This window comes from Dermacentor variabilis, chromosome 8, assembly GCF_050947875.1.
Source record: "Dermacentor variabilis isolate Ectoservices chromosome 8, ASM5094787v1, whole genome shotgun sequence".
Lineage (NCBI taxonomy): Eukaryota > Metazoa > Arthropoda > Arachnida > Ixodida > Ixodidae > Dermacentor > Dermacentor variabilis.
In genome coordinates this window covers 11,718,350-11,730,387 of record NC_134575.1, presented here as the reverse complement: position 1 = coordinate 11,730,387, position 12,038 = coordinate 11,718,350, and the positions used below count along the sequence as shown (strand labels likewise).

Sequence of the window (12,038 nt, the reverse complement as noted above, 5' to 3'; positions counted from 1 at the left end):
GAAGGAGGCATATCTCATCCCAGTACATTAATTGTCATCTATCTTGCGTGAATTTCTTTTCTTTAGTTATGCACTCCTGGTCCGGTACTGAATGGCACATGCTTATCAGTGTGATGCAGCATTCCCAATGGAAAAGTAGCGAGCACATGGCATTAAAGGAACACTTATGCAAGATTGACAATGTTTATCATTCGGATAGTTCGGAAGTTCATCTACAAATGGTCTAAATTTCTTTAGAGTGTAGAATTAGGGGATTAGTGGCTGAAGTGTGGTTTAGCAATGTGTAGGGGTCCAGTGTTGTTTCTGTGCGCTGCACGCCTGAAAAGAAGTGAGTCTTGTTTAGCTTGCTTCTGAAGCAAAGAACAAAGTGTATTGGAGCACCATGGACAGAGGAAATTTGTCTTTTGGCTATACATTTTCTTGGCCGAGTTGATCTGTAATAAAGAACAAAACATCATAGTGCACTAAAGACCAGTACACAGACGCAGTCCACAGGACAGGCGCTAAACTCCCAATTGAGGTTTATTGAAAAAATGTAATACCTCAGTGTAAATCCAAACATGTGACCAGCATTGGGAATCGCAGTGTCAATGCAAGATTACCCAATAGTGGTCACGTGTTTGTATTTAAAGAGACACTAAAGGGAAGCACCAAATCAGTGTTGACAGATAAAGTAGATTTTTAAAAATTTTTGTTAATTTCGTATTAATAAAGCCAATTGTTAGAAAGGAAAGAGAATTCCAATTTTCACTTCTTTTTTCAATTTTGCACGTGAAGTCCAGTGCGTCTATGTGTGACGTCACCGATTTCAAAATATCTCGTTGTGTTTAAGCGGTTGGGGAGCAGTAAAAGTTATTGAACTGTGCTACATTCACTCCGACTCCTTTATAGTGCAGTGTAGTCCATCTTTACCGATAAAAACTGACCCGGCCCAAGCAGTCGCCATGAAAACTGATGACGTCATGGCGGGCTGGTGCAGGAATTTCAAGGCGGTGTCACCAGCCATCTTAAGCTGTTGCACCCTTACTGACCTACCAAGCCTCCTCTCACGGTGAGTGTGGCTTACTTGGTGCTGCAGAAGCGTAACTTACTAATGCAGCTCATTATCTTTGGAGTACCTTTAGTGTGCGGCGTTCTCTAAATGAACCTTAGTTGGAAGTTTAGCGCCTGTCACGCGCACTGCGTGTTCGACCTTGTCTTTATTTGCACTGCAAATGTTTTCGTCTGTCCGTCAGGCCTCGTTGGCGGCCATCTCCCGCACCAGGAGCTGCCGGGCCCTGGCGATGCTCCTCTGTCCCGTGAGCAGGCTGCCGTCGTTCTCGGTCCCCAGGCAGTCGAGCAGCTCGCGAAGCTCGCGCATCGCCTCGCTCGACGGGGCCGTGCCGATGCGGCTGCCGCCGCTGCTGCTGTGGCTGCTGTCGGTGGCCGTGACGGTGATGTGCGGGTTGTCCTCCATGTAGCCGGTCTCGGCCAGCGCCTCGCTGCTGCCGCTCGCGTCGGCCGTGTTGTACGTGGACGACTCGGTGCCGGTCTCGGAGGCCTCGCCTACGCGGGCTGCAGCAGGAGGGTTTTATGAATACGTAGGCCGCATTTGGCCTTCGAAGAGTTATGCATAAAGCTCCTTCATAGACGTCTCCACCGAGCGGCGGATGGAGGAGATTTAGCTCTGCAGAATTATCATCGCTCGTGCAGCCCTAAATGATAAAATGCGTGAGCAAGTTGCTTGCACCGCAAAAAAGCAGATAGCCGCGAAAGGAAACAGCGCTTTATGCCAGATGACTCACACAGGGCTTGTGTCTGTCGTCCGATGTATCCTGTCGAAAAGTACTGTCTGCGTTCGTTAACCTATAAAGTACGGACCAACCGGCCTATGTTAGCGCTCCGAAGACAGGTTTCGGAATGCATAGGACTAACAAAAAAAAAAAAAAAAAGCTGACGCTGCAGATACTCGACAGCCCCATAGCGGCCCCTTCCCGCCCACCCGTTCTTCCCTCGCCGCGTGCACTTCCGCAACAATACATCGTAACGAACGTTACATTACTTACTTCATGATAAGGAAAGTTCTGCGCGTTTTGGTTAAGCACAATTACACAAGATAACACCACGAGTGCTGCTTCAGCCCTGCACTCTAAAAAGAGTTCGCATCCTTAGGGGCTTGCACCGAACTACAAGAATCGTCATCTGTCATGCGTGCGTTCCCTTCTACAACGCTGCGCGTCCAGTACTTCCAGGTCACGAATATGTGTACTATCAGTGTGACATCACATTCTTGACTTGGAAAGTAGCGTGCGCAGAGCTTTCAAGAAAAGAAATTTAACACAAGCAAGACAGATGACGATTGTTGTTGGGGGGCGGGGCAACACACACCCCAAAGGGTGTAAACGTTCTGTTGGAGTGCGCGTCTTCCTGTATAAATCTACGTCAGTCGCCCGAGTCTATTGAAGGCAGGCCTAGCGGCATTCTGCGGCATATATCTCACTTACCGAGATCGCTGGACCACTGGTACCGCCTGAGATCTTCCTCCGAGATGCTGGAGTAGTAGCTCTCCTCCTCGTCCTCCACGTCTGCGGGCCTCGTGCTCGACGCTGTCGACGCCATGAACACGGTGCGCGGCGAAGGCTGCGGCGACGGACTGCGCGACGAACCGCGAACTTCCTGGTAGATGTGCAGGGAGGAGTCGTCCGCCGAGTCCTTGCTCGTTTTCCTCGACACGGAGCACTCGGGGTTCGAGGGCCTTCTCGCTAGGGGCATCTTGACGCTGACGCCGCACGGAGGACTCGAGAAAGTTCTGGACAGCGACGGACCGTCGTCGATTTCGGCGTATTCCCAGCTCGGTGCCTTCATTATCGACTGTTCCGCAGCGCACGTTCCTTCCTGGCTGGCGTCGTCCACCGACCGCCGCCGGGGAGACGGAAGGACGTGGTCGTCGCGCACTTCGGCGTAGTCACAGTTCGGAATCATCGCGTCGATTTGATCCAGTCTGAGATTCGGAGGCTTTCTCTTCTTTCGCCGTCTTTCGTCGTCGCCAACCTTGTCGACCAAAGGCGGCGGAACGTGATTTTCGTACACTTCCTCGTAGTCGCGGCTGGGCATCGCAGCGCACACGTCACTTCGCGGCATCGGACTCGGGGGATGCGGCCTGGACGGACACTCCGGGACAAAGTCTTCGTCCTGGCACGACGAAGAGTTGTACCGTTTCCGCGCGGTGGGCTCGGTCGCGAAGCCGTCGCCCCTCGATTCTCCGGCCGTCTGGTAAGTCGGGTTCACGTCCAGGCACGCCGTGATGCGACGCTCGTCGGCGCGACCAGACGAGGAGAAGGAGGCGATTTGATTTCGCGCCGCCGGCATCGTCGGGTCGTGTCTCAAGTTCGCCGATCCCGTGGAGCCGTGCTTCTGGTGCGAGGGCCTGTTCGAACAGCTGCTGGTCTGTCTGGAAGGCAGTTCTCCCGATCGGACGGAACCGACCGAGTCTTGCTTCTTGTGCGACGCTGTTTCCGCCTCCTTGGACACGCGGCTCGAGTCTGGGGTCTGAGCCAGGCTAGCAGAAGAAGAGTCGTGCTTCCGGCTTGGCGAAACTTTGCTTCCGGTTTTCGCAGATTTGTCGCGGTGTCGGTGGAAGCCTGTCAGACGGCCCTTTGCGGACATCAGACCGCAGCTGAAGGACCGAGCCCTCCTTAGCATGCCGCCGTATCCCTTGTCCTTCTTCGTGTGCGAACAAGGACGGCCCTTGCCTAGAGCGTTGCCGCTACCGTCCGACGCTCTTTGTTCCGAGTCGTGTGCGTTTGATTTTGCTTCCGATATCTGCTGGCAGATGGCACCGTCGCTGGAGGGCCGACGATCGGAGGAGCCTTCGTTGTCTTGCGTCGCGGTCTCGATGCTGACGTTCTCGTAAATTATCAGACTGGACGTCTTCTGGCCGCGATCGTTGTGCCTGGATCGCCGTCCTTCGCAGTCGGAGGCTGGCGAAGAGTTGCAAATTCTGCGAGACGCGCAAAATGGATGCCATTGTTTAGAACGAAGTTATAAGGGGTAGCCAGTGATTGTGCGTTTATTCTTTCATTCCTGAACTACGTGCCGCAGCGCGGAAGTGGCTGCCCACCCCAGGTGGGATAAGGCTCCATTCAAGAGCATTTAAAGACGTTCTAAATGTCATCTGGAATATATGCACATGCGAAAGGCAAGGATTACTTCGATGAGCCAAAGGGAAATAGTAGTAATGGCAACGGAGCGCAGGACAATGATGTAATTTGAGCCGAGCGTCTATGAACCCACAGAGAATCTGTGAGATTCCGCGTTGCGAAAGGCTGGCGAATATAACGGCACGTGAAATAGGCTGCAAGGAACCGCAGCTCGAGGCCCTATAAGGGTGCACCGCCGCGTAATTCGGCCCTCTTGGGAACAGTCTATAGAGCTCTGCTGGGTTGATATTAATGCGAAAGCATTATAGATGCCGCATCAGGCGAAAATCCGGCGTTGTAGTCGGCGGCGTGAGCGAATGACGATACCTAAAATGGCCGACGGCAAAGAGTAAAATCACATAAAAGAATACTCGAATTGACGTCATATTTCTCAAGGAGTTTTCTGCAAATTAATGCCCCTCTGAAAGGAATATTAGGTAAATTTCGGTCCGGCTGGGAATCGAGCACGCTTCCCCGACGCCACGGCGGCTGCAGGTTCCGGTTGGCTGAACGTAGCGCGTGCGTCATTGCGCACGTCACACCGCAGCCATCTATTTATCTATTTTTTTTATAGCTAACCAAACGTGTCGCCTAGAGCGCGCGTCGTTGGGCACGTGACGGTGCAGCCAATGGGTAGGAGGTGGCGCCACGTCATGAGCGTATAAAATGATTATTATAAAGTAAAACGCATCAATGGCCAAATGAAGGCCACTGAGCGGCCCTTCGAGTTATGAACTCCTCGCAGGCAAGCGAGCGCGTTGAGACGCTTGGCGCCTTTTCACGTGGCCTTACTATATAGTGAACTAGAATATATAGGCCTTGCCGAGGCGCATTTAAAACGCAGGCGAGAGCTTGCGCCGACAAGGAACGTGCACAAAAAAAAACATTGCACCAACGTGACTATGATGCTTTCGCATGCCCACACGCAAGCGCTCTTGAGTGTCTCTGCCGAATTTTCCAACTTGAAATTGGCGGATGCAGGGTTCTGCGACTTACACGCGATAATTCCTTGAAATATCTGACTTAACATCGACGTCACTGGGGCCACGTTTTGTACGCGAGGTTCTAGCACGGATTTTTCGTTCATTTTCGTCGCTAATAAGGTTTATTTATCCCAGAAGAGTGCGGATAGATTTTTAGAGAGAATAATATAAGTCAAGCGTGGTTCAATATTTAGCCTTAGGGTCAAATTGATCTGTCCTCAGCAAAAAAAAAAAAAAAAAAAAACGAAACTTACAGAGAACATCGGAGTATGATTCTCGTAGTCTAGCGATAGCCTCCTATTATGGCCTGCTGAGGTCTGTCCCTGTGGTAATCTATTAATTAGCCCTATTGGTTAATGTTCTGAAGCGCATAGATAATGTCATGCTGCACTGCCTCCGCAGGATCGATCCGCGTTGCAAACCAGATTAAAGTCCCTGCGAAAACACGCAACGTGCACCAGGATCAGCCTACATTTGATTAAAGCGAGAAATTGGGACAGCTGTGATGTTCCTTCACCTTGCAGTGCGTTGAGTACAACTTATTAAACCTACTGTAGTCCCGATAGGACACCAGCTAAAGACCAAACACATCTTGTCAGGTGTGTCCTGTCGTGGTTATCAGTTTTCTCAGTTGTATTCGACGCGTTACAAGTCGAACTTCTGATTAAGGACTGTTTGTGGGCCCATCGTGTATACGACCACACTGCCTTCCACGCGAGGTTAGCGGCGGGGAGCCAGAGAAACCTCCGGCCTGATGAGACACGCGCCCTGCGAGTTGAGACTATAGTACTCACTGTCCTCGCTGCATCTGCACCAGTTTGGGCGCGTTGTCCAACTGCACCTTGAAGGGCCACGAGACCTCGCTGATCTGGATGGCCGCCTGCAGTGCCGCCACCCATACCTGCCGCGTCTGCCAGTCATCGGCCGCCTGCATTCACGCGCCCAACATCTGCGTGAGGAAGCGTGGAAGGCGGCAGCAGGCAGGGCGTGCGCCCAGTTGTAAGCGACCCCGACACATCGAAGTGTGGTTACATTCGTCTTAGCGCAATGTCAAGTCATCGAGATTGATTAATTCGTGGTGTTTAACAATCCGACACAACACTAGGGGCTATGATCTACGGCGTGTAGCCATCGAATTACGTTCGGTCGTTTCCTTGACGTCACGGCAATGATGCGTCTCGATTGAATGAGATGAACGTTGCCTCTCGGGAACTACGTTTTGTAGCGGAGGACAAGTGCGCTGCGGCTTTATGGGTTGAGCTTGCGCGGAATTCTAGGCTGTCGTCCAAGTTTAGTGGAGGGCTACGCATTAAGTTCTCGAGGTTATTTGATGTGCACACTCATCAATGTACGCGTGAGCGTTCTTGCACCTCCCCTCCTTCGAAATGCGGCCGTCGTTGCCGGGAATCGGACCCGCGACCTCGTGCTCTGCAGCAGCACGGCGCAGACACAGAGTGAACCACCGTGGCGGCGAGTTCATCAAGGTGTGAGTATACCTCTCTGACGAATACTTGCGACAGTGTGAATGATTATAGCATTTGGACGGTGTAGTGACGCTTCACGGGGTGAACTTGAGGCAGAGAAATGAGTCCAAGTGAGGACGATAGCTGAACGTACGGCTGGCGAATCAGATCACATTGCTCAAGCGGCGCTGCTATCCGTACATCCGTCATCGTACAGCGTTGCCCACTGTGAAAGGGAACGCTCCAATTCGCGGCTCTATATCGCTCCAAATCGCGCCATATATATATACATATACGGCTTGTTTCGATATCAACGCTAGTTTGAGAGCATCGCGAACGCGTAACGTTTCCACCAAGATATGATTTCTCCGATCGCTATAGGCTATATGATCCGGTACTGCTGTTAGCACGGAAAGCTTGTGCGTCCGGTGCCCATAGGTCAATGTACTGCACAGGTGTGTACAAAGGTGCAAGAAACCATAAGTCATCTGCTGCGAAGTTGAACTATTCCACACTTGCCAGAGGAAAGAGCTCGCGCTTTGTTTACTGTCACGTGTTTCCTTTAACAGTGTACCGCGCTGTATATTCCAGTGCAGTCGGTAGTGCTCGCGTCGGTCCAAGAGTGTGGTGCAGTGTTTGCGATGTGTGCACTATTTGATAATGATCGGCTTGTCCTGATAGGGAAGTCACGACGACGTTTGTGAAGTTTCCGGAATATAAAGCGCGCCTTTCGCCGAGCGAGGGCTTGACACGTCAGTGATATTTTAGTGAAGGCGGTCACCGTCCAAAAACCGGTGCGGTCCCGGTCTCTAACGTGTCACGAATGGGCGTTGATTAGCTGGAGCCAAAAAGAAAAAAAAAATGTGTTGGACATTGGCATGGTGCATGGGTGACAGTTGCGAGCATATATGACTAGCCATGACAGATTCAGACAGCTGGCAGCGTGATATGTTCTGCTTTTGTTCCGGTGAAAGGAGATATCAGCGTTTCCGTATTCTTGTTTGCAAAGATGGCGTGTCTGTTACCAACTGCAAACTGGTCGCGTGTGTAGCGATGCAGATCCGCGGCTCAGCGAAGCTGGGCAGCTGTGAGACGCGGCTCACTGCTGTCCAACCTCGCCGAATCTCGGCTGAACCAGCCCGCATCACTTCAGTATGTAATTGACCGCTCGTAACGTCTGTGAACTATCAATATGGTAGGGGAAAATCCGATTACGTTCAGGAGTCTGCAGCGTCTCGACGTCAACCACGAACATAATATCTTCTAAGAAATGAAATGTTAGTGCGGGGAAAGTTACATTTAATACGTTTCGTCCAAAGGCATCATAGTAAGGGGTTTAAACAACGTTATATTTGCACACGTGAGACAGTGAATTGCATCGGAGTGGTATAGATCTTCGACACAGCGAGAGAAGGATTTAAGTCGATCTAAAGAATGTATTCTTAAGAGCTCCTCGATTACAAATCACTTTGAGAATAATCACAATATATATAATATATATACACGTTTCATACGCGTAACAGTAAAACAGATTGAAAATATTTGCTTAATGTAGTGGTGCCTAAAGCAGCCTATAGGTGTTGATTCACACTGCAAGGGTGTCCAATTGGCCATCGCGACTGAAGGAGTGCAGGCGATCGAGCGGGTACTCACGAGGTGTATGACGTCAGACCGGGTGATTACTTCCATAGCGTAGATATTCTTGGAACCATGCGAAGGCCTGACTGCTTGTACCAAGCCGAAGTCCACCAGACCCTTGCAGGTGCCGAGAGACTGCAAGGGATTGGAGGCTTCTTTATCACAGTGATTAAGCAAATACCAATGCTAAATGCTTTTAGTTAACGAAGTAGTCTGCAAAATACAACCTCGGCGTTAAATCCGGGCACTTAGCATGGATAACATGTGAGAAAAAAAAAAAAAAGCTTTAACTAGTGGACAACTCCAACTTCCCAATTAAAATACATCTGAAGCGCTGACATGATCTTCTCTGGTAATCCTCGATCTGATTTGATTGAAATCTGTCGCATTTAATATAGATTCTACCTTCTGTTTGAAGCAAAATATTGACTAAAGGCGTCAAATTTTCACAAACGGAATTGCGGCAAATAGGTGAATATCATAATTTTTGTAGCCCCGCGCAGAACAGGTATACCGCCATTCTGTATGCCGCGTCAGTACCCCTAAACTGGACAAATGGCTTACATGAAATTGCTGCACCGCGGTTACGTGAAATTTGCAAAACATTTATTGACTTATCAGTGGTATATTTTAGTTTGGCGGATAATACGTCAATTTTGTAAGCTTCGGGCGTCCTAATCGGTGCAATTCGCGGTGCTATCTGTGACACGCTGTTTCCGTCCCGGAATAGCGCAGTTACAACTTGCTTCGTTAATTCGAATTTTCTCGTAAAATTTAAGGTCTAAATAAATATCTCACAACAGTCAGTAGAAAGAGAGACGGAGATAAAAGCAAAGGTGGGAATACCAACCATCGGTAGATTGGTTAACGAAAATCGGTTCAGCGGATGCCGCAAGACGATTTCTCCGTTCCCATGTATTGTAAATAGGCAGTTCCTCCCGAACTTTAAGCGTATTTGAGCTTCTTGCTGAGAGAGGTAAAGACAACAGAACTTGCCTCCAGATAGATGTGTTAATTGCAAGTACAATAAATTAAGTGCAGTGACCTCTCGTTACTTTCGGCGACTGCATGTTAGTGTTTGAGGATTGTTTTGTAAGTGGGACGAAATACTTGCAGCAAGCGGCCCTTGAGCACGCACTGGAAAATCGAAGTCACCTCTGACGTTAAGTCTACTGCCAAGTACTGTCGCTGATTCCAGTGAGTGCTTAAGCGCCATGCAAAGCTGTGCATTTGTTGCACAAGCTGATACTCACGTTGTAGTTTGACTCTGACTTGAAGTAGAGCAAAGAGCGGCCGTCCAGCACAAACCAGTACTTGCGCCAGAACCACTTGAGGTTCTGCAATATATTAAGTTGCAATAAATCATCGCGCATTGCGTCGGTGACACAAGTCACGCAACAAATGCGATGCATTTGGTTTAAATCGGTTCAGAAGTTGTCTATAAGGAAATCACATATCACGTGTGTATTTCGCACGTATCCAAGCAGACAAGGACCTAAGGCGTCCTTTTAAAAGCTGGGGAATTGAGATTCAGTGTTTACATTCTCTATTTTCGCCAATAACTACAGCTTCACTACAAACACTGTCAGGTAGACGCAAACACGCACGCACACACACAATCAGAACGACAGAAAGCTGAGCTAGTTGTTACACACACACAGTCACACGCACACACAGACAGACAAGAAGAAATAAGGCAAGAATAAGAAAGAAATGAAATGAAACCGAGATGAAGTATTAACAAATAAGTACTGCAGACACGAACACCTGTCACAAGCACACAGATGCTGTCATTAGAGACTTTTAGCTTGTACGCTATTCCGGTAAACGGGAGCTGTTTGGGCGGATTACCGGATGGTCGGGGCGTAAACGTGAGCGGCCGGAGCGGTGAAGCCGCCTGGTGTTGTAGAGCTCAACCAGACAAACGCATAGCTAAAGCTGCAGTAGCTCACCATATCCTGCTTCGCCACTGGTGCAAATTTTTGGCAGCGGCGTGATTGTGAACACGATTACGCCACTGTCGAAAATTTACGCCAGCAGCTGAGCAGAATATAGTAATTAGTTCTGTGTTTGTGTGGTTGAACTTTGCGCCATCAGCTGGCGCCACCAATCTGGCTGCTCACGTTGACGCCCCCGCTAAACCAGGCCCCGCACACTCTCAAGTTCAACAAATGGCCACAGAGGGCGAAAAATCAATCGAGGCGCGTTTCAGCGTAAGCGCGCAAGTGGAGCTACTGTAATTTGGTCGAATACTTTAATTGGTGCTTTCTCTGCTAGGGGCGCTGAACATGCTGATTTTTTTAATTTACACAAACCATTGACATGAACAATTGAGGTGTCTAAGGATGTTTTTTTACCTCAGGCAAATAGGCAGTTGATTTTTTTTTAAATTTGATTGTTGAAGCTGCTTTTTAGTCATAGCGTCAAGGTTTTTGTACTTGATTAACCACCGACAGCCGACAGCCTATTGGTATCGATGTGTTTCCTGGCCGTTGGCGTTCGAATACTACGGCGGTAAAACATTTTCGAAAGCATGCTGGTTTCGTCTGCGAGTCATTACACAGACTTGCTGTAAAGAGGTCTACTCTTGGCAAAAAATAGTGCCTCATTTTGTTTAGGCGTTGATTATCATAATGAATGCGGCGGAGGTTGACGGAATACGCTTGAAGGTACGTTTTTATGCCGTTGATCTCCATAACACCGTAAGTACGCAAACCGATGTCACAGAACACCCGATGCATCATTGTGTGTTCTCCGTCATCGCTTGTTTGCTGTACGCCTACTAATTCTTCACTTCTTCAGGTGTTGCATCCTCCTTTTGTCCTTGTTCTCTTGTGCTTCACTTACAGTATGTCGTTCCGTCAGCTGTAATGCGCATTTGCAAAACCAATACGTTTGATAAGACGCAGTGGTTATCATAATTTCACTACACATGTATTAAGCTGGCACATGTGGTTCAGATACAGATACCTGTATGCGGACTTGCACGACGTTGATGCGGAGATTAGGATAATTATGACACCCGTAAGGAAGAGGCAGCTGACGGCCGTAAGCTGTTGCGTTCTTTTCGCCAAATTACCCGGCCTGGTAGTGCTCTAAAGATGCTGTATAAAAGTGACACGCGGTGACAGGGAAGTTATGTTTAGCAGCCGACTGTACGTTTTGTAGCTTAGGTCTTCTTTCTTGTGCGTCTGTGCTACCCTTATTAATGAGCCATTTCTTGACTATGTTCTTGACTATGTAACCGCGTTTGTGTGGATCCGTAGACGTGTGCTTTTTGTTGTACTTGTAAAATGCAAATAAAATATTTTCAAGCTTACTCAATCTTTGGTGTGTGCGTTTATTCCAGTCGAGGCCATCGTGCCACCTGGAAACCGCACTCTGTCAGTAGCCCTACACGAAATGCAACAGCTGGAGCGCGGCGGCACAACTCGGGGTAACGGCGGCGCAATAATCGAAAAACCGCTCGGGATGCCCTTAAAAGTCAGTTCAGAGTGTGCCTTAACTCGATATGACTCAGCGCTACATATATTCTGCTGCGCCTTGATCGTGCTCCCGCCAGTTTGGTTGCTGTGTGGCAAACGTAGCGCCTACATACATATGTAGGCGCTACGTTTGCCACACAGCAACCTGGCGGGAGCACGATCGATGCGCATCAGCCAGAACCAGGTAGGTAAAGCGACCATACTGTGCAAAACCCCGTTTCCGTTTCCTGTTGTACAGCGCCACTCGTGGTCACATACTTTAGTTCACGACGCCACCGCTACGCTTATTTC

At 49.2% G+C, this 12,038-nt stretch overlaps 1 protein-coding gene across 1 annotated transcript in view; it reads right to left on the bottom strand.

Annotated features, from left to right (window-relative positions):
* Nucleotides 1-348: 348 nt before the first annotated feature.
* The window catches only part of LOC142589621 (uncharacterized), a 22,697-nt gene continuing 11,007 nt past the window's right edge, over nucleotides 349-12,038 (bottom strand). Inside the window, exons 3-7 of the mRNA XM_075701128.1 lie at nucleotides 9,516-9,599; nucleotides 8,278-8,397; nucleotides 5,956-6,089; nucleotides 2,484-3,979; nucleotides 349-1,554 (exon numbers count right to left, since the gene is read on the bottom strand). Of these exons, the coding sequence (XP_075557243.1) occupies nucleotides 1,232-1,554; nucleotides 2,484-3,979; nucleotides 5,956-6,089; nucleotides 8,278-8,397; nucleotides 9,516-9,599 (2,157 nt within the window). The 3' untranslated portion in view covers nucleotides 349-1,231. The remainder of the gene's footprint in view (nucleotides 1,555-2,483; nucleotides 3,980-5,955; nucleotides 6,090-8,277; nucleotides 8,398-9,515; nucleotides 9,600-12,038) is intronic.